General features: G+C 39.9%; 5 protein-coding genes across 9 annotated transcripts; 3 read left to right on the forward strand and 2 right to left on the reverse strand.

The window, feature by feature from the left end:
• The first annotated feature begins 3,491 nt into the window (after positions 1-3,491).
• Positions 3,492-5,828, forward strand: LOC100705856 (thy-1 membrane glycoprotein). The gene is made up of 4 exons (XM_025910976.1): positions 3,492-3,645; positions 4,178-4,258; positions 4,368-4,700; positions 4,808-5,828. The coding sequence occupies exons 2-4, from the start codon at positions 4,222-4,224 to the stop codon at positions 4,903-4,905; spliced, it is 468 nt and encodes a 155-aa protein (XP_025766761.1). The 5' UTR covers positions 3,492-3,645; positions 4,178-4,221; the 3' UTR covers positions 4,906-5,828.
• A 576-nt stretch (positions 5,829-6,404) lies between these two features.
• LOC102076146 (ribosomal L1 domain-containing protein CG13096) lies at positions 6,405-8,592 on the reverse strand. The gene is made up of 3 exons (XM_019363656.2): positions 8,311-8,592; positions 6,900-7,798; positions 6,405-6,780 (listed from the first exon to the last, which is right to left on the reverse strand). Exons 1-2 carry the CDS (start codon positions 8,357-8,359, stop codon positions 7,167-7,169), a joined length of 681 nt encoding a protein of 226 aa, XP_019219201.1. The 5' UTR covers positions 8,360-8,592; the 3' UTR covers positions 6,405-6,780; positions 6,900-7,166.
• Positions 8,593-12,703: 4,111 nt separating this feature from the next.
• On the forward strand, positions 12,704-16,254 carry bud13 (BUD13 homolog). The gene is made up of 10 exons (XM_005472189.4): positions 12,704-12,886; positions 13,034-13,124; positions 13,381-13,465; positions 13,555-14,115; positions 14,312-14,616; positions 14,711-14,819; positions 14,988-15,126; positions 15,236-15,417; positions 15,553-15,634; positions 15,853-16,254. Exons 1-10 carry the CDS (start codon positions 12,744-12,746, stop codon positions 15,944-15,946), a joined length of 1,791 nt encoding a protein of 596 aa, XP_005472246.1. The 5' UTR covers positions 12,704-12,743; the 3' UTR covers positions 15,947-16,254.
• Positions 16,255-17,160: 906 nt separating this feature from the next.
• On the forward strand, positions 17,161-19,025 carry snrnp35 (small nuclear ribonucleoprotein 35 (U11/U12)). Its single transcript, XM_005472191.4, has one exon. The coding sequence runs from the start codon at positions 17,465-17,467 to the stop codon at positions 18,176-18,178; it is 714 nt and encodes a 237-aa protein (XP_005472248.1). The 5' UTR covers positions 17,161-17,464; the 3' UTR covers positions 18,179-19,025.
• si:dkeyp-69c1.9 (uncharacterized) lies at positions 18,549-24,801 on the reverse strand. 5 transcript variants are annotated; one of them, XM_005472192.4, is made up of 5 exons: positions 24,691-24,801; positions 21,694-21,852; positions 21,064-21,159; positions 19,874-20,084; positions 18,549-19,785 (listed from the first exon to the last, which is right to left on the reverse strand). In XM_005472192.4, exons 1-5 carry the CDS (start codon positions 24,779-24,781, stop codon positions 19,686-19,688), a joined length of 657 nt encoding a protein of 218 aa, XP_005472249.1. In that variant the 5' UTR covers positions 24,782-24,801; the 3' UTR covers positions 18,549-19,685. The 5 variants fall into 5 exon arrangements, with proteins under 5 accessions (XP_005472249.1, XP_013127809.1, XP_013127808.1 ...); XM_013272355.3 differs by having other exon boundaries at positions 19,874-20,141; XM_013272354.3 differs by having other exon boundaries at positions 19,874-20,144.
• Between the last annotated feature and the right edge of the window lie 159 nt (positions 24,802-24,960).

A 24,960-nucleotide genomic window follows, 5' to 3' on the forward strand; every position in this document is an offset into this window, starting at 1 on the left:
ATAATAATAGAGCCTCGGTGTCGCAGGGAAAAAAATGTTCCAACTGATTTGTGCTGTCTCTTTATTTTACTTTATATTTTCTTGTATGTATATAAATATATATTTATATTTTAAGGAGGCAGACTTCTTCTAAAGTTTTTCTTTTTTTTCACCTATTTTAATCCAGTCCGTGTACTGTAAAATGAATCGTTCAACCATACAAAAGCACCTAACTCAGGGGATGAACCAGCGTTGTGTCCACACATAACAGACTACTTAGCAAAGAACCAACTTTAAGTCACATCTTTATGCATTTTGTTACTAACTGTCTGTCAAAAACACATCATTTCTTTCTCATTTCTTTAGTCAAATCTACAAAGAAAATGCCAAGATATCACAGTTCAACAGACACAAAATAGTATTTTCACATCAATAAGTTTAGACGAGCTATTAGCCAAAAACTTGGCACATCTCAACATAGTATGCAGTGTGTCCTTACAAATTGGGTCAGAAATGATCTGAACACAACTGTCAAGAAATCATTCTTAAAGAAGGGAAACAGGGAGAAAAAACAGAGGTGTGCCAAATTACACAAGGACTTAACTGGAAATCAGTAGTAGCAGGTCTTATTTAGTGATTATTCCAAATTTGAAACTCTCAGTTCAAATCATCATCAGTAGTTACTGAGGAGGTCAGGAGGGAGGTACAACAGTGAATGTCTGCAGCCATCTGTAAAGCATAGTGGAGACTCTGTCATTGTTTGAGTCTGGATTACAGCCTGTAGTGTTGGATATCATGCCAAAATTGGTGGAATTATCAATGTAGAAAAGTACTCCTAGATTTTGTGGGATCATCTTGACAGAGAAGAGGACAAAAGGCAGCAAACATCCAAAGAAGAGCTTTGAATGTCCTTCAAGAAACCCAGGGAACTATTCCTGACAACTGCTTAAAGAAACAAGAATATCTCAACTTACCAGAAAGCTTGTCTAAGAGCGTTCAGACTATATTTACGCATAAAGGTAGTCACAGCAAATACTGACTTTTAAGTTTTTTAGAACTGTGCAATAATAAATAAATGATGGGTGGCTTAAGACTTTTGCACAGCATTATATCAGGCAAGATCAAAATATAAACTGCTTTAAATCCTAGTAATTCACAGCGAGAGTGTGAAAGACTAAATGACTCGATAGTTTCCTGTCATATGTGAATATGCTGAAATATCCATCCCTGCTTTATAGAAACTGACATAAACTAATTTTAACAATTTTTATTTAATGATAACATTAATTGTATGAACGAGTCTTCATCATGGTGAAATGATTACAATGTCCAGGATGACTGCTGCAGAGGATAGTTCCAGGAAGGCACCCAAAATTGAATCTACAACATTACAGCATATAAGGAAGCAAGACTGAGAATGCAATTGAAAATTTAAGGGAAAGAGGCAGCACTGTTCTGTGAGGTCAATGCTTTTAGCTCAGCTCATGTAAGTGGACTATAGCTATACTGATAATCTGCCAGTGTTATCATCTGAGCAACAAGCAACCTGTCCAGATGTGTTCTTAACATCCTGGGAACTGCACAATCCCATGTGGTCATGAAAACGGGTGAAGAGAATAAAAAAGTATTTTCTTTTTTTTATCTGCAAAATGTTCATATTAGAAGTTTGCATACTTTCTTATGTTTTTACTCTCTAAATATCAGACTTTGGATGATGCAGATGGCTTCCATCCATTCCATTGTCATTTTTACACAGTACTTTTAATATTGTTTTTTATATTAATGTACACAGATGATTAAATGAACATGGGAACCAACATGTAAACGACTGAGGACACCCACACTTAAAGAGACTTGTGTTATGTTTCACATTGTGTATTTGTTCACGTTTTTTGCAACCTTGGGATCATTTTACATCTCTTTAATCTTATTTTTGTACTCTAATATTAGTTTGACATCTTTGTAGTTACTTTTTCACTTGCTTTTGATTGCTTTCCATCTCTGCTCATTTTGCATCACAGTTTTTGTCTCACTTCAGTTATTCTGTATCTGTAACAAATCTTTGTAGCTTTGTGGTCATTTGCACCTATTTTTTTGTCCCACTTTTATCACTTTTTGTTTCATTTGGATCATTTTTACTCTTGTCTTTGTTGTTTTGTGTGTTTTGTCAGTGTTTTATATGATATTATGTATATGTATATATGTATGTATAATATCGGTTGTTTTACATTTCTTTGAATCAGAATCAGAACACTTTATTGATCCCAAGGGGAAATTATTTTTGGTTACAGTGCTCCAGTATAAACAAACAGTAACAAAGACAGACAATACACTAAGTAAGAATAGCACAAAATATACATGCATATATATACATAAAAGTCACTTATTAATAAATAGCTGAAAAAGGAAGAACATGTGCAAAAAGGGTGTAGCTGTTGCAGTAAACAGTGTGTTAAGTGGATGAGTTGTACAGGGAGATGGCCACAGGCAGGAATGATTTCCTGTGTCGTTCAGTGGTGCCTTTGGTAATCTCAGTCTCTCACTGAACGTGCTCCTGTGACTGAACAGCATGTCATGGAGTGGGTGGGAGTTGTTATCCAACATTGTCTTTATCTTGGACAACATCCGCCTCTCCCAAACCACCTTAAGGGAGTCCAGCTCCACCCTCACAACATTACTGGCCTTACGGATCAGTTTATTAAGTCTGTTAGCATCTGCGACCCTCAGCCTGCTCCCCCAGCATGCAACAGCATAGAGGATCGCACTGGCCACAACAGACTCATAGAAAATCCTGAGCATTTTCTGGCAGATGTTGAAGGACCTCAGTCGCCTCAAAACATAGAGACGACTCTGGCCCTTTCTGTAAAGTGCTGTGGTGTTTTTAGCCCAGTCCAGTTTATTGTAGCCACTTTGTGGTGATTTCATATCGTGTGCCTAGCAGGGCCCTTCACTAATCAGTCTCTATATCAGTCCATATACAGGAAATCCAGCACAGTCACTTTAGACGCGCTCCATATAAAATCTGCATCAGTCTGTGTAATTCCTTGAATTGGCCTCTGGATGGAGACCCTGAGTCACTGTAACTGGTGCTAGAAATTTCTAGCCTCTGTGTGTGTGTGTGTGTGTGTGTGTGTGTGTGTTGTCTATACTGCAAAATAATTTGTGTAGTACCTCTGTTCAGTACAGTAAGTTTATAGTCATATTCTTGTTACATAAAACACATAAAAAGAATTACTTCATCATGTTGGAAGTCATTAATATTGCAGAAGAGTAAATCAGACACAGAGTGCAAGATAACAAAATGAAGGACAAATTAGGAGGCGAGGACTCAGAATGCACGAGAAAAGTGAGATGACCGGATGAGGAGAGGAGACACACTGTCCTCACACTGTGCTGGTAAAACCGATGACTGAGTTTTTCCTTTCCATGCACAGACAGCCTGCCCAGCGATGTCCTTCGTCAGGCACTGCAGAGGAGAAAGACGAATCAGCACTCTCTCTTCAACCATCATCCCTCCCACTCTCCCTCCACATTTCTGTGCTGCTCCATCTCTTCTCAGACTTGTGGGGCTCTGCGGTGCAGCACATTGAGGTGACTTCCTGCAGCTCCACAGCCAGACGAGACCACGCAGGAAGACGCTGCTGCATCATTCAGCCTTGGCAAGAGGTAAGACCCCAAGAAGATGTTCATCTGCACCTTCAGGGACTATATGTGAGGACTGGGTCACTGGATGGCACTAGATGAGCAAGACTGTGGAAATACCCAGATGATGATAGCAGGCAAAAGCTGCGAGCAGAGATAAACAGGGTTTAACCTTTAAGATTAAAATGATAATGCTTGTGATAATGATAAATATGAAGTGTTTCAATGTAATTGGAAAGGAGTGAGAAACAGTTTAGCTAAACAAACAAGGGAAAACCGGAACGGTGTCATCCTCTTTTTATTCTGCATCATCATTAGATTTTGCCACAAGTGGATGAAGTTGTGGATGTAGGCAGAGGACAGAGCATTTTAACCTTGTTTTGTTTTTGTTCTTTGAATCAAAATCCATACTAGAAATACTGTCATGACCTCACCCAATCTGACCTCATATGTACCCAGAGAGCCCAACCCACAGAGCTCATAATACAATTTGATGCGTCACTGCAAGCTTGTTTACAATTTATGTGTTGCTCTTTCTTTCTTTCTTTGTCCTCAGGTTTCCTCTTTTTTTTGTTTAAAGTTGGATGGGACTTTTTCAACATGCTTAAGTCTCTATTTGTATATGGAGTGTTGGGAGGTGAGAAACATTTTTAGGAATTATTACTGTCGAGGAGAAAAAAAAGCACTTGAATGATTAGGTTTGAAACAGCTTCACAAAGTATGTAATTTTGTGTTTTTTGCCCCAGTGATGCTCATTCCAGTAAAATCTCAGCGTATGACCGTGTGCATGGAAGAGGATGAGGAACTGAGAGTAGACTGTCTGATCGAGAACAAGCCTAATATAATCAACACCTATCAGTTCTCGTGGTCTATCGGAGCCAGGCAGGAGATCATTAACACTAATGTGTCCAGTGGGCCAGCAACTCAGCGCTCACCACTCAGAAACAAAAGCAGAGTGGAGGAGCTGGAGCCCGTCGGCTATAGAATGACGCTGTCAGACTTCAGAGATAAACTCTCAGACAACACCACCTTCCTGTGCAACATATCCGGGCAGGATGCAAACATCAGTGTTCAGAAGGGTAAGTGTACTGGCAAGTGCGCATGTATGGGTGGATCTGAAGCAGTGGGTATGAGGGGAAGACAAATATTAAGAGGTCTGTGTGAACCCACTTTTCTTCTTTGGCAGATAATATTCTCAGCTGCTCAGCTGTAAGCCTGCTTCTGAAGAACTCCTGGTCCTGGATGGTCTGCCTGCTGCTTTTCTTCTATCATACACACAGCTAAGAAAGCTATCTTACCGAAAACATACAGGCTACTGCACGAGCACACACATCTAACCACGCCTCTGCTTTTTGTCTACATCCACAAACATCCCTTGCATAAAAAACGCTGTCTCTCTGTCTTATCTTTTCTTCCAAGAAGCACTGAAACAATATTGGAATGTTTCCAGCAATAATGATGACTTAGATATGGTTCAACAGAAATATTTAGTGATTTGCTATTTGTATGCATAAACACAGCTGTACTCTGGGTATGTGGGTAAATATTACTTTGGAAGATGCTGCATTTGTTTCCTGTGTTTTCAATAAAGATACAACTGAAAACCTGATTCTAATTTGCTGTGAATTCAGAGCTCACTGGACTGAGATGGAAAGTTTGAGTTGAAAAAAATTGGAACATTTGAGGGGGCTGTTGTTTATAATTACAAAATCAGTCTTATCTTCATCTTGACACTAAATAATGATTTAAAGGAGTCATGTCTTGGCATGATTTAAAAAGAAAAAAAAACTCCAGTGGTGTCTTTAAAGGCTCCTCAAAGAAAAAGCTAAGGATTCATGAGAAGCTTGTCTTTTTACCAATTTGAATTTTATGCTCTACTTTTCTGGAACGCCCTTCCAGGTAATGTGAGCTCTGCTTCATACTGTAGTGATTTAAAATCAACAGAACAGAACCTTTCCGTTTGATCTGTTTTGCCACTGTTATTGTAAGCTGTTACTATTTATTAACTGATACTATTTATTGGTGTTCAGTACTGTGCTTCAACTGCAGTATACATTTGGCGATCCTGTTAATGTTATGTTGGGGTTTTGTTTGTTTGTTTGTTTGTTTGTTTGTTTCTATTTTTTGTGAATTCTCTGAGTCACATTTTATGTAACTTTATGTTTGTAATGCGCTTTTATGAATTAAAGGCCATGACTTCGGATTAACTTTGTCTGACAAAGCTATATAAATCCATGGAGAAATGTGTAAAATCATTATCTTAAAAACATGCATTTAATGTTTTAGAGTATTGGAAAACGTTTCATTGCTTTCTACACCAAAACAAAGCAGATAAAATTGGGCTTTTTTCGACTTCAGACTTCAAAGCTTTGAAGGAGATATAGTGACAGAAAGAGGCCACAAGATGGCGAGATTGTTCAGGTAGTGGATACCATTTGTTGGCTGTTTGGTTTACATCAGGATAGGCAGCTCCAGGCCTCGAGTGCTGGTGTCCTGCAGGTTTTAGATGTGTCCTTGATCCAACACAGCTGATTCAAATGGCTAAATTACCTCTCCAACATGTCTTGAAGTTCTCCAGAGGCCTGGGAATGAACTAATCATCTGACTCAAGCGTGTTGACACCCCTGCTCCAGGCCTCAAGTGCCGGTCCTTGAGGCCTGGAGTTAGACACCCCTGATCTAGGGAAACACACTTCTACTCCCACAATATACCTCCATATAAAGGCCCTGCTCCAGCTCCAAAACAGTTCAATATTCCACTGGGGTACCGCTGAGGTACCGCTGGGACGGAGTTGACAGGTAGAGTTTATGCATCGGTGTCAGAGGAAAACTACTGAGGACAGATTTGCAGTTTAATATTGAATGTTTTTAATACACAAATCAGTTTGTCATTCATTCTATTAAATCACATTTGGTGCCATTAACTCTTTAACTAAAAAACAAACAATTTTTTATGAATACATCCCTGCATTTCATGGCAAGGATCTATCCCTTCAGTGAAGTCAGCAGAATCCAGACTAGATGAGTGGACCAAAACTCCATCTTCAACCTGGGCTGTAATAGGTCCAAAACTTTGTGCATGGTGTACCCTTTCACTCTTTCCTTCTAACCATTTGTTTCCTGGATTTGTCCCTGCTGCTTTTATCGGATGCAAGCTCCTCTGGAGAAAGAAACAGAATGTATATTATATTCTAATAAACAGTGAATCAGTCTGAAACAAGTTATTACAATCATAAGTGATATCACTGTAAGTTATAATGATCAGTCAAAGCAACATACCTGAAGCTGGTTGCTGATGAGTTTGATTGACACTGATGAGGTCAGTGTCGGCTCCAGTGTGAGCCGTCCTCGTTCTTGGGTAGCATTGAGAAGCTCATCCATTTGTTTGCACAATCACATTGTGCCACAGGTAAAAAGGTCCCTGGTTGCAGGAAATTGAATCAGTGGGTCAGAGGAGGCCAGCCAAGATTCAGTCGCTTAGGATGTTACATGTCGGACACTGGGTTTGGAAGATGGGCTGCAATGCTGAGTGTCCAGCAGCAAAATTCAGCGTTTAAAATGTTTTCTGTCTCTCCCATCTTCCTCTTCATCGTCCTCCTCTTCCCTTGGTCTCCTCCTGGAACCCCCCGGTACTGGGCTGGGGGGCAATAACACAGGGGCAGCCTGTCCACTGTCTGAATCTTCATTGTCACTGTTATCAGGGTCACTTTCATCAGGGTCACTTTCATCAGGGTCACTGTCTTCATTGTCACTGTTATCAGCATCACTGTCATCATTGTCATTTTCAGGGACACTTTCGTTGTCACTGTCAGACCCCTCGTCTTCCCAGAACCATCTAATTTCTTCCACTATCGGATCTACTGCTTGCTGGGCCGGGTTTAATTCAATTTCTCTTGCTGGGAGCCCTGCTATAATATTTTCCCGGGGTCCTTCTTCTTCCTGAGGTGGATTAATTTCAATTCCTCCTGCAAGAACATCAGCCTCTTCTTCATTGTTAGGAAGATCGTCGTCAATTTCATCTTGCGGCAGTTGAAGAATCACTTGATTCAAAACAAGGAGGCTTTCTTCAGTCAAGACCCCACGTGAAAGACCAACCTGCAGCCAGCGGATCATCGGGCGAATTGCATCGATTTCTTCATGTTGCTCCAGTAAAAGAAGCAGCTGAGGGATTGGTACCCCTACAACAATAAATAAAGAAATAATTTATTGTTATCATTCATATGATGCCAAAACTGTCCACAAATTCCAATTTGTGCAACTACACAGGGAACATACAAACAGACATATATTAAAATTATTATAGTGTAATTGCTCCTTCAATTTAAAAAAAGGCTTTAGTCGATGAGCAGCAGCTAATAAATGTCACTATTTCAATGTTTTCCTCAGCCCTCACTGTAGTAATGCACTATTAAACTAATTAATTAGGATTGTTATAATTATATATAATATGTAATGCAAAGTCTAAATAATCCACTTTGCAAAGCAACTCTTTGCAAAGTGGATTAAAAGAGAAATATGTGTATTCCCAGTGAACCAGGAAATACACTGTACCACACGGAGGTTTTCAGGGGTCACAGACCAGACTCTGGGCTTGTGTGACTGAGGCCTTAAAACTTTGGAAATTGTTATGTGTAATAACAAACTGTCAGATAATCCATCTGAAAACTGAAAAGAGAAATCACGCTCTTACTTCGAATGGGGTCGTTATGCTGTCCGTCTCCACTCTCCATTTGATCCATGAAAACAGTCTGGAGGAAACTACAGTTGTCAAACTTTTAAGCTGACTGGTTTAAAACTTTCAGACTGTCCAAAGTCCTTTAAAATTGTTTGAAAACTTTTTAACAAGCTTTTTAAAAACACGATGTAAATGTAGAGTAAGCCAAGTGAATGCTGCGAGGAACGCTGCGAAGTGTTAACTGATATTTCTCCACCAATTACATCCAAATATAATGATGCAGAGATGAACGTCATAGGTTTACTTGCTACTTTTGCGTTCTGACTCTCCTGTGACGTCATCGAATGACGCCGCTGAACGTCCTGCAGGTAAACAAAACTGTCAGTGGTGACTACGGAACTTTTACAGGTGAAGCATTTTCCACAAAGCTTTGAAGGAATTACAGTGACAGATAGAGGCCACAAGATGGCGCCATTTTTCAGGTAGTGGATACCATTTGTTGGCTTTTTGGTTTATGTTCACACCACCCCATGAGTGTTTTGCATAAAGTTTAAAGTATTCCTCGGGTTCGTGATTTTTTCCCCTTTCTTGCTGTATTAAAATAAATTAATTCAAGTAAACTAGAGTGAGTCTTCCATCAGTAATTAATTATTGAAAACACTTTTCTACCTGAAGTGTATTTTTGCTGCTTTACATGTTTGCTGAACTGCTCCATGGCTTAAAAACCTTTTGATTAGTTAGACGCAGACTCTGTTGTTCATATAAAATCTATACTTTATATTTTCCATTTGGCTTTCCTGGATTGAAAAGTTTGAAAATAAAAGCATTCAACAGTCTGAGTGTCAAAATGTGCTGTGTAATGTATTTATACATATTTTGATGGTAGGAAAACAGGATAAAATGACTGTGTTTGGGCCTTGAGGTTAAATTTAATCTAAAAATGAACTTGTAGAAGTCGGAAAAAGATACAAGCTTGAGTGCAATACTCTGGTAGAGCTTCGTAAAGGGGGTATTTACACCCAACATCTTGGATGGTATCTACAGAATATATTTTAGTATATCTTTTGGGAACTTGGTTTTGTCTTGGAATAAGTAGTTGATCATAGATATCAATGACATACAGTTGTTGCAAAATGAAACACTCTCTGAACCTGCAGTTTGGTTCTTCCAAAAATGTAACAAAATAAAACAAGGACACAACCCTATTTAACACAGTGACCAACACAGCACTTGGTCACACACTGGCTGAGTTGCAGTGTGTGGCCAACCTGGTGACCAGCATGAGGTTGAAATGCCAGGCTGTTGTGGCTGCGTATTGTTCTTCCACATGTTAGTGACGCCCCTATTTGTTAAAAGAATAAAATATTAAATTGTGGATGTGGCTTGTTTTTTCAGAATTCAATAAATGACACCCAACAAGTGTCAATAGCAAAATAAACTGTTTGCTATTGGCAAATTTTTCATGGCCGCAACCAATGTTCCCTCTAAGCTGCGCACGTGCGCAATTGCGCACTGTTGGCACGGTCTCTGCGCAGAGAAAATCTGCGTTGCGCACACAAAAAAAATTCTAACCTGAATTGAAATTAAAGTAAATATGTGCCGACACCGGTGTTTTAGCTAGCAAAGCGTGGCTGATGTGGAGTTAAGCCACGTTAATGACAACGTGTACAACCATTGGAGATGTGAGCAGGACAGACGGAACAATTGACGGAAAAAGTGTGGACTTTATACCAGTTTTTAAATTGTGTTGATAGGCCACGTAAAACCAGAGTTATGATAAAAAAAAAAAAAAATGCAATGTTTGGTTTTCTTCCTGAATACTATCGTTGTTTATATTTACTGCGGGAAGAAACGGTAAAAACGGCGTTTTCTAAGGAAAACGCTCGAAAGCACTCTCCGCCTGTGAGCAAAGACGAAACCAAAACACCCCACACCCTTTCCCATTGGTCGCAAAATGTACCATGTCGACCAATCAAAACATGGCATTTAGTTGTTAAGAAACGGGGGGAAGTTTTAGGAGTGACGGCGGTGTTTTGAGATGTGAGAGATTTGAGACGTTTAGCGCAAATCTTGTGTAGTTAGTGTGTAGTTAGTGTGTAGTGTAGTCAATAGTTTTGTTGTGTGTGTCAGAACAATGAGGCGACTGCTGAATGTTACAGGTGTTACAGGAGTGATACATCTCCTGTTGTCAGGCCTGCAGGTATCAGGCTGTTTTTCTCCTTTATCTGATAGTGGACAGAAATTAATTTTTGGAGTGGCACAAATAATTTGTGTGGCATCAGATTTGATACAGAACACCTGATTGTTCTATAAGTATTTTGAAATGTTTGTTTTAAAAACCGCCTTGGCAGCATTTTTAGGTAAACAGCTGCAAAAAAACTTGTTTGCAAAACTCAGTTGCTTTTTTGAAGAAGTAACTATATAATTATTTGCCCAACATTGGTCATTATATACTGTATTTTGCAGACAGGACTCTCTCACGGACCACAGACTCATAATACAAGTCAGAGTTTTTTTTTTTTTTTTTTAAAAAGAAAGAAAGAAAGAAAGTTGTGTTTTCAAAATTGGAGTTCAAGTTATTTTTACTTCCAATAGTGTTAATATACTACACAGGTCATGAACAAGATTTTTTTTTTTTAAACTTTCATTGTAACTGGTCTAAAGCAGTTAATTAAAAGTAGTCTAACAGAAATGTAAATGCTGTAATTTTATTTTTATTTTTTTTATTTTAATTTTAATAAACCATGTAACTTGGATGGATTCAATGCTGGCGTGACCACAGTGCACACATCTAATGTCGCTCACAGTGATCCAAGGGATCGCTCAGGGAGTTTGTGTGTTCGCTCAGACACATGAAAAATTAGAGGGAACATTGGCCACAACCCACATACTCAACTCTCGTGCTCAACCCACATTTTCCTTACAAATTTGACACCACCAGTGTTTGGAAAAATGTACTTCTAAAAGTACTTTTATTGCACCGTGTTCATTCACTCATGAGTTGCTGTAACATGAATAAACAGTACCCTTGCACAATGACCAAAACTAACTGTTCTGGATGTGGTGTTTAGAGTTGCCTACCAGCGGGTTGAGGATCGAAGCCAGAAGCTTTAAGGTGTTATAGGTGACCGAGTTGATTATACAGACAATTGGTCCTAAAGGTACACCATATAGACTGTCCCTGGGTATAGCCTGTGGTATGAGGTCCGGTCAATAGCATTGGCTTTTTCTAACTGCTTCAGACAATCTATCACCCTCTTCCTGTTACCACTTCCTGGGCTTGTTTCAGGGGCTCATAAGTATTTCTGTCACTGAGCAGTGACAGTCATAAATGGTTAATGATCAAGAAACTACATCACAGCCCACTGTTTGCCAGTGATGCTAGTTTTAGTAATTCTGCAAAGGTACGGTTTTTAAGATTGGGGAAACCTGCAGTCAGTTGAGACTGAAGAAGTCACTTGGATGAGTGATGAAATGTTTCTAACACTGAAAACGTTACATCCAAATGAAGAGAATCCACTTTTTGGGATTCCATTACCTGGATGACTGAGCATGCATCAAGACAAAAGATCAGCAGCTTAGTAACTTAATCTATAATCTATAATGCTGCACTGTGTGTTTATCACTCTCATGACAGAGGTATTTGTAAGAGGTATTGTCTTTTATGTTGAGGCCATGGCATGACTCTGGCATGTTGTTTTTCATGATGAGTGACAGTGTATCTGATGTCCTTGTGTTGGTGTTGCATCTGTATAATAATGCTGGTAACAATAACAATAACAATAACAATAACAATAACAAGAAAAAAAACAGAATATAGAAGAAGGATATAGAAGAATATAGAAGAAGGTATAGAAAAGTAGGTATAAATACTTTAGCAGCAAAAGGGCATGATGACCAGCATTGATAATGTGACGGTGTCAGTAAGTGTCAGTAAACCTGGACCAATATTATTTTGATGACGTAGAAACAATGCCAACACATGACTGACAATTTTTTGGTGATAGTTTAACTTCCTCTTACTGATATCAATTAAAACTATTGGTGTTCTCTTATTTCATTCTCACTTTTGCACCTCAGCAAAAAATGTGGTTTATCACAGTTAACCCAATTTCAGTAAATTAATTAATGATTTAACAACAGGGCAATTACTGTTTTACACAGGGACAGGTAAGTTTGAACAGGTTTATTTCCCCCTTCACATAAATACTTTCACAGCACTGCACCTGGAGTGAAATTGGAGTTAACAATGGTAAATTCCTCAAAACCCTTTCATGATTTATTTGTATTAATTTATTTGTATTATTTTATTTGCTAACTATAGTTTACACTTTACAATTTAGGCATGCTTGCTTGCCTGCCTGCCTCAATCTCAGCCTACCCCTTGCATCCGCTATCCGAACTGGCATTCTTGAACCTCAGCGCCACCCGTAGTTTCCGACAACATAATGATGGCTGCTTCCACAGGCAGTAAGAACGGACAGGAACTCTCTAAGGCTGAGTACCTAAAACGTTATTTATCAGCCGACGATGATTCCCTGAAATCTAAAGGAAAGGCAAAAAAGAAGCGTCGCAAGGTTCCCGAGAAGGGGTGAGCCGCTGGCGACGTTTTAGTCGATTTTTGCTGCAGATTTAGCTGTGGAGCCGTTAAGCTAGTTAACGACTCTGGTGTTGTGCAGCGCTGTTTTCCTCACTGCCTAATGTAATAACTTACTCGTGTTTACTTCTTTGATTCAAGACTTAAAATAGTGGACGATGACATAGATTGGAAACAGATGGTCACACAGCAGACGGAGATTGAGGAAGAGGATGAAGAAGAAGCTCCAGTGGTAAGATGACGTTAGCTAGCTACCTGGCTAACCTGTCCATTCATTCAGTTGAAATGATTACGGATTAAACATATGCTATATGCGCTCCTGTATAGGAGGGTTTCTTTTAAACAATAAACATGCGCCTGATGATTTGGGACACTACTTAATGCTGAAATTTAATCTATTGTATTAAATGGGTATGCTTGTAGTTTGGATCATTTTTGTTATGTCACCAAGTTCTGTTTTAAAACTTAATCTTTTGTTAACTGTTCAGATTGCTGAGGTGATTGATGATCGACCCGAGGAAGTGAAACAGATGGAAGTTTTTAGGACCAGCAACAGATGGAAAGTAATTGGAGGTAAATAAGAAGTCACAGAAGTAGGGGGGATTTGTGCAATATTAAGTTAAGAATGTTGTTTACTATACTTTTACTTCCTCTCCTAAAAGTGGATCAAAATGACGACACAGAGGAAGGAAATGGAAAAGAACATCAAAATACAGAGGCTGGGTCATTAAGCAGAGGTCGACATGACTCACCAGAGTTGTCTTCAAAGAGAAGAGGACGGGATTCTCCTGTCAAAAAGACCCGGCATGACTCTCCAGATGTCTCGCCTCCAAGGAGACGTCGGCATGACTCTCCAGACATCTCTCCTCCAAGGAAAAGTCGGAAGGACTCTCCGGATGTCTCTCCTCCAAGGAGACATCGGCATGACTCTCCAGACATCTCTCCTCCAAGGAGACGTCGGCATGACTCTCCAGACATCTCTCCTCCAAGGAAAAGTCGGAAGGACTCTCCGGATGTCTCTCCTCCCAGGAGAAGACGTCACGACTCTCCGGATGTCTCTCTTCCCAGGAGAAGACGTCATGACTCTCCAGATGTCTCTCCTCCCAGGAGAAGACGTCACGACTCTCCGGATGTCTCTCCTCCCAGGAGAAGACGTCATGACTCCCCAGACTTGTCACCACCGAGACAATGTTCAGAAAAGTCAGAAAAATTGCAAAGTAAAGGTGAGTGATCCAATTAAATTGTAAATTGGAATCTGGTGTGGCATATGAATAAAAGTAAAAAGCAAAGGCCCATTTAACATGAGTTTTGTATGGAAATTTCTTTTTAAGGCATACCTTGATCTAATAATAAATCTTTAATTTTTGTTCAAAAGTCATTACAAAATGAAAATTAACAAATTAACTGTGTCTTTGTCAGATTCAGCCTCCAGCAAAAGCAAGCTCAGCTCATCCTTGTTAAGTAAAAAACGCTCACCGGATCCTCATCGGTCAGCGGTGGCTAAGAAGGGTCAGAATAGACATGATTCAGACTCGGATCCGTCTCCCCCGAGGAAAAGGCCCCTAAAGGGAAATGCCTCTGACTCCGACCAATCTCCTCCAAGAAGGCCCTCAAAAACTAAACGGGGCTCAGACTCTGACCAGTCTCCACCCAGGGTGCGGCCACCGAGTGGAAGGGACTCGGATGGAGATTTGTCACCTCCTCGTAGGCCAGGCCAGTCACAGGTAAGCAGACTGTGTTGGAACAAAGAGTAATGTAAAATCTGATTTCGCTCAGATTTCTTTCTTTTTTTTCATTGTCTTTTTATTTTATAACCAGGGCCAAAGGATGCTATCTGGTGGAAAGGCAGGCCTGGTTTCTGTGGACATTTTAAGGAAAGAGCAAGAGGAGAACAGACGTAGAGAGAAACACAATCAGCCACTTGAAGGTTTCCTCAACTTTTCTCTCTTAAGATTTTTTTACACCCATTGATGGAAGAGTTTCATACAGCTTTGCGTCTCATTTCAGCTTATCATTTATATTGTCGTATTTTATTTAGTTCTAAAATTAAATAATGTCGTTTCTACATACTTACCCATTCATCCCCTATGACCAGATGAATCACGTAATGCTCAGACGATTTTCAGAGACAAAAGTGGCAAAAGGAGGGATCTGGATTCAGAGAGAGATGAACAGAAGAAGAAAGCTGGAGAAAAAGCGGCAAGAGACGAGAAATACGCTCAGTGGGGAAAAGGGTAAATGTGCATGATCATTTCAAATATCACAGTTTATGAGATTGTATCCACATAAAAGATTATAAAAGCATCATGTGGTTCAATGGTTTATGTTAAAATGTATGTATAGGTTGGCACAGAGCCAGATGCATCAGCAGAAACTTGAGGACGCGCTGCACGAAGCCCAGAAGCCACTGGCACGTCACCGTGACGATGAGGATCTTGACCGCATGTTGAGAGAACAGGAAAGAGAAGGCGATCCTATGGCTGCAATGCTCAGGCGTAAAAAGGACCGTGGCACAAAAACACAAGGTGTTTAACATTACATATGTTTTATTTTATTTCACCAGGTCAATCCTTGTAAGAAGTTTTTAAATAACAGCAGTCTTGTTTTTGCTACTGTTTGTATTTTTATTTATTTGTATGTTTTGTTTTGATTTTTTGTAGATAAACCTCAATATAAAGGCCCTGCTCCACCTCCAAACCGGTTCAATATTCCACCGGGGTACCGCTGGGACGGAGTTGACAGGTAGAGTTTGTACATCAGTGACAGAGGAAAACTGTTGAGGACAGATTTGTAGTTTAATATTGAATGTTTTTAATACACACATCACTTTGTCATTTTGCAATTGTGATCATATTTTTCCACTTCTATATTAAATTTGCGCCTAATTGAATGGATTGTCTTTGGCTTTTTAGGTTGTGGTAGCATAATTAATAGGATTATCTTATTTGTGTGTCTTGCAGGTCAAATGGTTTTGAACAGAAACGCTACCAGAGGATGGCAGATAAAAAGGCTGTGCAGGAAGCGGCCTATAAATGGAGCGTGGAGGATATGTAAAGGCTTTCAGAAAATTATGAATCAGGAGCAGAGCTAAAGAGCACACCTGCTCAACCTTTATGTATAATTTCTATGCTGTTAGAACAACAAGACTAGATACATCTACTCGGCAGAAGTTATTTTTTAAATAAACTACATAGAAGAATTTGTTTCACCTTTCCAAACCCTTTTGATACTGTACCATGTGTATCAGATGGAACTGTACAGAAAAATGAAGTGAGGCATGTTCACAATTTTTGTAAGAAGTTATTCACTGTGGAGCAGAAGCTGTTGTGGTTTCAATGTTTTATTAAAGAATGTTTTTGTAATGCATTGTCCCAAGAGTGTTCAGGCACCTGTAACTTGAATAGCATTGACATTCAATCTTTTTAGATAATTGTATACACTTACCACCCATTTTATTAGGCAACAGTAACTCAAATAATGTTACAACCAACATATTTTGGTCCTGGACATAGAAAGAGAGACATGTCCCTCATGACTCCAAATGAAACCAAATGCTGAAAGAAAATGAAAAATCATATGATAGAGGACCAACTTGAGTAACATCTGTACATGAAAACATGCATGTTTTCACAGGTGCATTGTATAAAAAAGCAACTTTAAAATCCTGAGTGTCCATGTGAAAGACATGTGAAAAAGGCGGCGTTCAGATAAGTTGTTCCTTTCCATATTCTTAATCAGGGAGCGCATACACTGACAGGATGATGTGACGCTCACAGTGAGGGAATCAGGTTGGGCTCTAATGTTTTTTTTAGCAATGTCTGATTCATCTTGTGCCGAATCAATCCAACCAACCAGCCAGCTGTAGAGCATCAGAATGTCATTGAATAATTTGATTAGCATGAAAATTATTTAATTCTTACATATATTATAATCTTCAAAGTCACCTGATTTAAAATGACAGTCTAACATCTGTAAAGGTTTTAAGGCACTTTCCACCAGCACCATCGAAAAGAATTATGGAAGAATGATTTGTAGAATCGAGGAATCGGTGTCCTGGTTGCACATGCTAGACCAATGGCTTAATAACACAACAATGCTATTGCCTTTAATCTTTCACTATCTATGCTATTGATTATGGTGTAATTATATAAAATTATAAAAAAGTGACACAGTATTGTGCAACGAATAAAAAGTTTTATTTATAAACTTTTTATTTTTATAAAAAGTATTATTTATTAATAATATTAGCAATAATAAGCCTTACTTCATATTTGCAAATTTGTCGACTAATGCTATAATTAATCTGCGTTATCTATTTTTGTGCAGTATTTTTTTAAGTTGGTCCAAGTATCTTAGCACCGCGGAACTCTAGTATCCTTAGTCGGGGGAGTGGGGGACTTTAAAATGTGACACACTGGAGCACGTTTCATTACGGAATGTTTTTGTTGATGCACTTGGAAGAGTGGTACTGGTATGGTTTCACGGGTAATTAGCGACTAATGCAGAGAAATATTAGCCCTGAAAACTGTTTGTAAAACCCGCCAGTCTCCTGTGCCATCGTTCTAGTTAAAAATGGCTGACTGGAGTCCGATAGCGAAGGTGTACGACCCACTGAAAGCTGGTAGCATCGACGGCACGGACGTGGAGCCCCATGATCGAGCGGTCTGGAGGGCCATGGGTGCCCGGTACAAGCCCAACAAAGGCGTCGTTGGAGACCCACTGCTCACGCTTTTTGTCTCCCGCTTGAACCCACAGACAACCGAAGATAAACTGCACAAAGTGTTCTCTAAGTACGGAGACATCCAGCGGCTCCGGCTGGTCCGGGACATCGTCACGGGTTTCTCCAAAGGATATGCCTTCATTGAGTACAAAGAGGAGCGGTCTGTGGTCCGAGCCCGCCGGGACGCCAACAAGCTGGTGGTGGACCAGCATGAAGTGTTCGTGGATTTTGAGCAAGAGAGGACTCTTAAAGGATGGGTCCCGCGGCGGCTCGGCGGCGGGCTTGGAGGGAAAAAGGAATCCGGACAGCTGCGGTTCGGCGGCAGGGACAGGCCTTTCCGTAAACCCATCAATCTCGGGGTAGACCCGGTGCAGGAACGAGGAGGAGGTGGCGGTGTTGGTGGAGGGAGGGAGTGGGACAGACCAGGCGGGAGAAACAGGGAGGACCGGGACCGACATAGAACAGCAGAGTGGGGCAACAGAGGAAGGAGAGATGACCGGGACAGAGGCCGAGAGTGGGATGACCGCAGGCACGGAGACAGGAGCAGGCACCGGGACAGGAGATGAAGCATGTGGCTGCACTTCCGCGGTACTGCAAGACTGACGGATTGTTCAAAGTACAGCTGACCGCTTTCGAAGGAGGACAGTGAATGAGTGTGTGACTGGGATAACTGTTTGTGTTAAAGGTTACTTTTTTTGTATGCTGATATTCTTCAGATTGTACTGTATGGTAATCAGGACTCTGCCTGTGGCTGTCATATTCAGTTCTTCTCAGGGAAGTCTTACTTTGTCATTCCTGCAACCCTGCAGGAATGACAAAGTAGGGTTGTTGTTGTTGTTTTAAAACAACTCTTTATTCCAGCGAAACTTTAAAAAAAAAAAATTACAATAGGGATGGTGTCCAGCCAAATGAGGCTTACAGCCCGGATGTCAAACATGAGCACCAGGAGCCAGAATCACTGCTTAAGAGTCCAATTGGATTGCTTTGGGAAATCGAAACTGTATTTTTATACAGTTATCATAAATATTATTACCCCACGTATACAATTCAAATTTTATTTCTTACAACTTAAGCCCTAACAGACTTTTTTCCCATTTATTACAGCATGTAGTTTATCATGTAGATAAACTGAGACAAACAAAACTGCATTTCTTTTTCTGATATTAAGATATTCCAGAGATTAAATGTGTAGTTAAACTTCTTTTCACTGACAGAAAGGGAAGTTTCACTGGTCCGGCCCACTCAAGGTCAAAGGCTATATGTGACTCACAATGTAAAATGAGTTTGACCTGCATTGCAGGTTTTTTTTTTTAAAAAAGCATAAGTTTAAGAGCACATTGTCAGCCCCATTTTTTTTTTAAAATTGTAAATCAGATTATATCATAAGCAATAAAATTCATCATTGTTTTGAAATCTAAGGTGTTAATGTATGTCAAAGTGTTGCAACACGTTTAAGATTTCCCAAGTTGGGTAGTTTTCCAGTGTAGCCTCATGTGACCCCTGTTTTCAGAGTTGATAATGATGTGTTGTGCAAGAAACACATTTACTCCTTTAGGCATATACATGCAACTCAGGAATTTGACTCAAACGCTTACTCAGCTCTTACTCTTACTCAGCCGTCTGATCCTCGGTCCTGCCCAGTGAGGTCAGTCAGCTTTCGGTTATGGGTCACTGGGTGGATTCTTAAACTGTGCACAAGTATTTCTGAAGTCATCAATATGAAAGAGGACCGGAAATGAATCTCTTATTTCATTAAAAGGTAATTCTCTGTAAGACTAATGTACCAGAAAAAACAAGAAGTAGAACTGACTTTTATTTCCAAGTATGTTCTGAGTAGTAAGCTGTCAATTATAGTGTTATTTATAAGAAGAGACAATGAAGTTAGTGCAAACACAAATACGTCAAACACACTGAAAACTGAGGCTTTTTTCCACTGGTTTGTGTTTATTACTGTATGATTATTGGGAATACATGCTGGGACAAGACAAATTTCAAGCATTTGTTAAATATGACTTTGACATTTAATATTAATTATGCATGTATGCAAACATGCAAGATGATTTCCACTACCGCTTAGAAGTCATGCTTGGCTGGTCTTTGCCTTCCACCGTACCCGGCGTTCACGATAGGCCAGCCTGGGTAAGTCTCTCTTTGGACCGTGCTGAAGTTGATCCTGTGAATCAGAATAATCAGAGCACGCAGACACAGAGGAGCTGCTCCCTACATGAAGGACACTGTGATGATGATAAACCTGCTCTCACCTGAACGCAGGGTTGATGCCAATGTTGTCAGGCTGCGGGAAAGCAGGTGTCCGCCTCCTGTGGCAGGAGGATGGGGGAGGGAAGTCTTTCTGATACTGAGACTGCATCTGGGCTGTTTCCTGTTCGTTTTTTGCTGCTGCTGACGTGTGATCACGGTTGCCTTCTTGCTCATTCCCTCTCACTTCTCTGTCCTCGCGTCTGTTTCCTCTTCCTGTTTTTCTTGAGGATGCGGGAGGAGAATGGTGAGATTCCTGTTGTGTGTTACGGCCTGCTGAAGGGTAATCAGAACTTTGCTAAAGGCAGAATTTCATCAACAGTAATCACACTTTCCATAAATAAACTTTCTTACTTTCTTAATCATACTACATATATTACACTATTTGCTTTTTCATTTTAATCTTGAGAGAATGATACTTTATACATCGATGAGATGAAATGGTTCTTAAAATGTCATAAATCTTCGATTTTTTAAAATTTTGACCTGTCAAACTTTGCCATTCTTCTTAGTTTACTGGCAATATTTAACAATATCAATGTATTTAGTGAAATTCAACTTTTTCTTCTTGATAAATAATTCCAAATCTCTATAGTGATATTCTTTTTATACTGCGCATGCACTGACTATCTAACAGCTTCAGGTGAACACAGACCTCAGCTACTCAAGAAAAGATGTTTTTGTTGAGATATTATTCCCTGAAATTCTTACTGTTCTTATCAATATAAATCATTTGCTTTGGATAGTGCAGAGCTGTGTGAAGGACACGGGAACACATACAGAAATAATTACTGCTGAGGGCAATCCAATCCTGTGTCTGTGAGTAAGAGTGGTAGGAATTTCACTGCACAGCAGAGAAAACAATATCACTCCTTCAGGCGTTCTGTATCTATAACAGCATTTTCACATTTAACCTCTTATGGTCTTTCTTCTGTTCTATTTGAAGTATTAATTACTTTATTACTGTTTTTCAGTTTAATGGTAGTGTAGGTTTTTTTAAATCTAAACTTTTATCACAAAATCACTTTTATAATCTCTACCATCTCTGCCTTCTCACTCGTAGCACACTGCCCAAACCATTTCCAAGCACTGAACAGAAAGCCACAGCCTTGCGTGCACTGTGCCATCATAAATGAGTCTTATCTTTATACAGACATGATGAGTTTACTCTCTAGGGTGAGCTAAGTCTGTTGACCTTTGCCTGGATCTTGGTCTGGGATGGGCCTGAAGCAGAAAGCCTCTCGTGATGTGGTCTCCATCTTAGCAGGTGTGTCCGGGTAGAGGAGGAATCCTAAAGAGGGTGAAACGTAGGCTGTTGACGCTTGTTCCCCTTTTTTAACACACTACTTTAGAGTGATTCCAGATACCACAGAACATGTAGCCCAACGCTGTTTCACAGTTGCTGAAATCTTTCCAGTTAGGTTTCTTTTTCACAGCTTGTTTACTTTGCAAACAAATTCTATAAAATAAGTGTAATGGCAGTGACAATCAATCATTCACACAGACCTGATTTTTGTAACAGCAAAACGAAGTTTTATTTCTGTCTGTTTATTTAGTGATGTGCACCGAGATTAAAGAGAGATCAAATATAATGACGGTAATTTTGAATGCTTTTGTTATTTCTTGACCAGGACATTGTGTCTATTCCTGTTTTACTCTTTTCAGTGATCCAACTTTCTCTTTTTTTTCCTTTGCCACTGAGCATTTCTGAAACCCCAAATCTGACAAAAACACACTAATTTAGATGATTAAAGCTGACACTGGAGGATCTGAGAGCATGAGTAACTTTATCTGTTGCTGGTATGAAGGAGCAGCGGGACTTTACCTGCCACTGTTGGTGGTTCGCCCCTGTAGGGTCTACTGCGCAGAAAGAATTCATGGTGGCGACCTTGTTGCTGCAGGTTGGCATTTTCAAAGAACATTTTGGCTGCTGGTTTCTGGATCACTGGCATCACCCAATGTTCTAAATCTTTGGTGTATGCTCCTAAAAAAGTTTTAGAAAAGATGCATTAAAAAGTAAGACAAAAAAAACTATCCGAATTTAATTTAAAAAACTACCAAATCCAAGAATAGTAACCATCAAATTTAAAATGGAGAGCATTGTGACTGTAATGCTTACCTTCCTTTTAGAAAACACATAAGCTTTCTGCAGTGTTACCCTCTACTGTCTATATTTCTCTGCACTGTGAGTGTATGTGTGCCCGCTTATACAAAGAGCTTCTTAAAGCTTGTTTACTGCAGTAGTCATGGTGTTCTGTTGTTCACCGGTGGCTGGCAGATAGAGCAGTAACCAGCTGGGACAATAAAGCAGATGAAGTACCAGAATGCTGAAACTTTGGTCTGTGAGTTCAGTCAGACAGGTTTAAAAGGGAATATGCTCCAAAATGAGAATTTTTATTAGTAATATTATTAAAATAAAGGCTGGATGACCTTTTTTAAAATCCTCCACTAAAGCCAACGATCTGTTTTTGAATTTAAAACAAAAGTGATCTGGATTGGCTTCACCTGTTCACCAAGCTTGACTTGGTAGTTTTTGCGTAATCTTGCTGACAGACAGACAGACAGATCAGAAAATATCAGCACCCGGAAGCTAGAAGTGCTGAGCTGAGCCTTGTTTCCAAAGTTAATGTGTTTAAATGTCTTGCAAGGGTGGCTGCACAGTACCAAGTGAGATGATGGCAAAATAAATTTGACCACAGTAGTGTTAAGTGACACACCAAGCCAAGAAAGGAATGGAAAAAAGAAGGGGGGGAAGAGAAAATGACAAGTTTCCCATTCAGTAGTTACCCTGGAGCATTTGGCTAGTACTCAGCAATGTTCCCTGCGTCTTTGGCAAGAATCCAGCATTACTTTTTTCACATTAGAGCGCTTGTTTGAGCCTGCACTTTTCAGCAGGTAATCTTATATTTATGGAAAAACTCTTAAGTGATGCAATCCATTTTAAGGTGTTCTTTTTTATGGTAAATTCCTCACAAGCTTGCAAATCACTTACTGTAGCCAACTATAATCTGTGGTGTTGGCGGAAGACGTCATTTTAAACCCTATTTGTCTGAGACTTTTACCACTGTGTTGCACATTTTCAGTATGTGAGTGTTATTTTTTTTATCCTTTTTATCGAATTTCCCCCAATTTTTATCCGTTGTTATCCTGACCCACATACTGAGTATGTCTCCGCACAAGGTCTACCGAACCTCTGAATCTGAAACCCAGACAGAATAGCATGTGAAACAGATAACACTTTCAACAGTTATCTCCAGATAAAAGGGGACTACAAAAGTGTGTATACTAAAAAAAGAGAGAGAAACTTAAATAAATACAGCATATTTGTGCTTCATAGTCAATTCAATTCAATTTTATTTATATGCCATCAGATCACAAGAACAACCACCTCAAGGTGCTTTATACTGTAAAGTAAAAACCCTACAATAACACATAGAAAACCCCAACAATTAGCACTTGGCGACAGTGGGAAGGAAAAACTCTCCTTTAAGAGGAAGAAACCTCCAGCACAACCAAGTTCAGGGAGGGGCAGCCACTTGAACTGACCCTGTGTGTGTGTGTGAATGACTGGAGGGAGACAGGACAAAGACAGGCTGTGGGAGATAGACAGAGAGTATTAATATGTAATGATGGAGACTGGTGTACAAATACAAGGAGAGTGAAAAAAGATGAGTGAAGAAGAAACACTCTGTGTATCATGGAAAGCCCCCAGAACCGTAAACCTATTGCAGGGTAACAAAATCTCCCAAATCCAAACTGGGAGCTGGTTCCATAGAAGAGAGGCCTGAAAGCTAAAGGCTCTGCCTCCCATACTTTCAAATACCCAAGGAACCATGAGTAAGCCAGCGCTCTGAGACTGAAGTGGTCTATTGGGGTGATATGGCGATATGGAGTGGTTGATTCTCAAGCTTTAACCTACACATTCTGTGTGTGTTTGAGTCAGATATAGCACATTTCTAACCCATTGCTCAGTATGAGTAACATGTCCATGTCATTCTCCCTTATAGTCACTGCACTTTGTCCTACATTTATTTGGTCCTACGTTTATTTGGATCTGGTCACATTAGTTGTCATGCATTGGGGGTACTAAAACAGGACGTGTTCTCCTGGAGTCTATCATTGGGATGTTAGCAGTGGATTGGTTTCTAGGTCGTGTTGGCTGCCTGGGAGCTCCATAGATCACGTGTGCTCTGGATTCTCAGTGGGCTTGTTTTGTTGGGGAAGGTCGCTTAATACCTTGGTTGAGCAGTTTTTGTGGTCTGGTTTTCATCCTCTTGTAGAGGCTGCTGTTACTGGGGAGTGTAATTGCGATGGGATGCATGACTGGTCTGCAACAATGTCCAGGTGGGTTGGTAAGTGTCAAAACACCACCCAGTGCCAGCACCCAAAGTATCCCAGAAGAACACTGCATTGTAACAGGCAATCAGTGTTAGTTACCCTGCAGTTATGTAGTTAATGAGGTGGCTGATCGATGTACAATACATCTCATCGTCTCTAGTTGTCTGTGAGGAAAACGGGGTTTTAAAAAAAGAGAAAAAAGGGAAAAAACGGCAGGGTACTTTTTAATCCTTTAACACATCAGCTGACATACTCAGTTCCTTGCAACGCTTTCACTTCATCCGGAATATACTGACAAGTAGCGCTGAAATGAAACATATTTTCAGGACTTTAATTTGAGCTATTGTGTTATTTAAGTATTTATTCATAGGAAAATAATTTATTAAAAAATTAGCTACTTAAATGTGAAACTTAATTTGCTCGAGTATGTTCCATTATTAAAATTCTTGTTGTTGTTGCTGCTGGTGTTCATATTGTGAAAAACCTGTGGTCCACGGTGTTATCGGCCCATAGGTATTCTTTGCCAAGTTTTCCACCAATTTCAGCACGCGCCAGCAGGAGTCTCCCGTTCCCATAGTAACAAGACTAGGATCCGTCCGTAGACAAAGTTAGCCAGTCTTTGCCGACTTCTTTCTTTGGTGCGACCAACCATTAATCCCTGCTAGTTACTCTGCACGGCCGTACGTCCGCTTTGCTTCACCTAATAAGTAAATAAGAAGTCAGCGCGACGCCTTATATGAAAGTAGCGACAATA

This window comes from Oreochromis niloticus, linkage group LG10 (assembly GCF_001858045.2).
Source record: "Oreochromis niloticus isolate F11D_XX linkage group LG10, O_niloticus_UMD_NMBU, whole genome shotgun sequence".
Lineage (NCBI taxonomy): Eukaryota > Metazoa > Chordata > Actinopteri > Cichliformes > Cichlidae > Oreochromis > Oreochromis niloticus.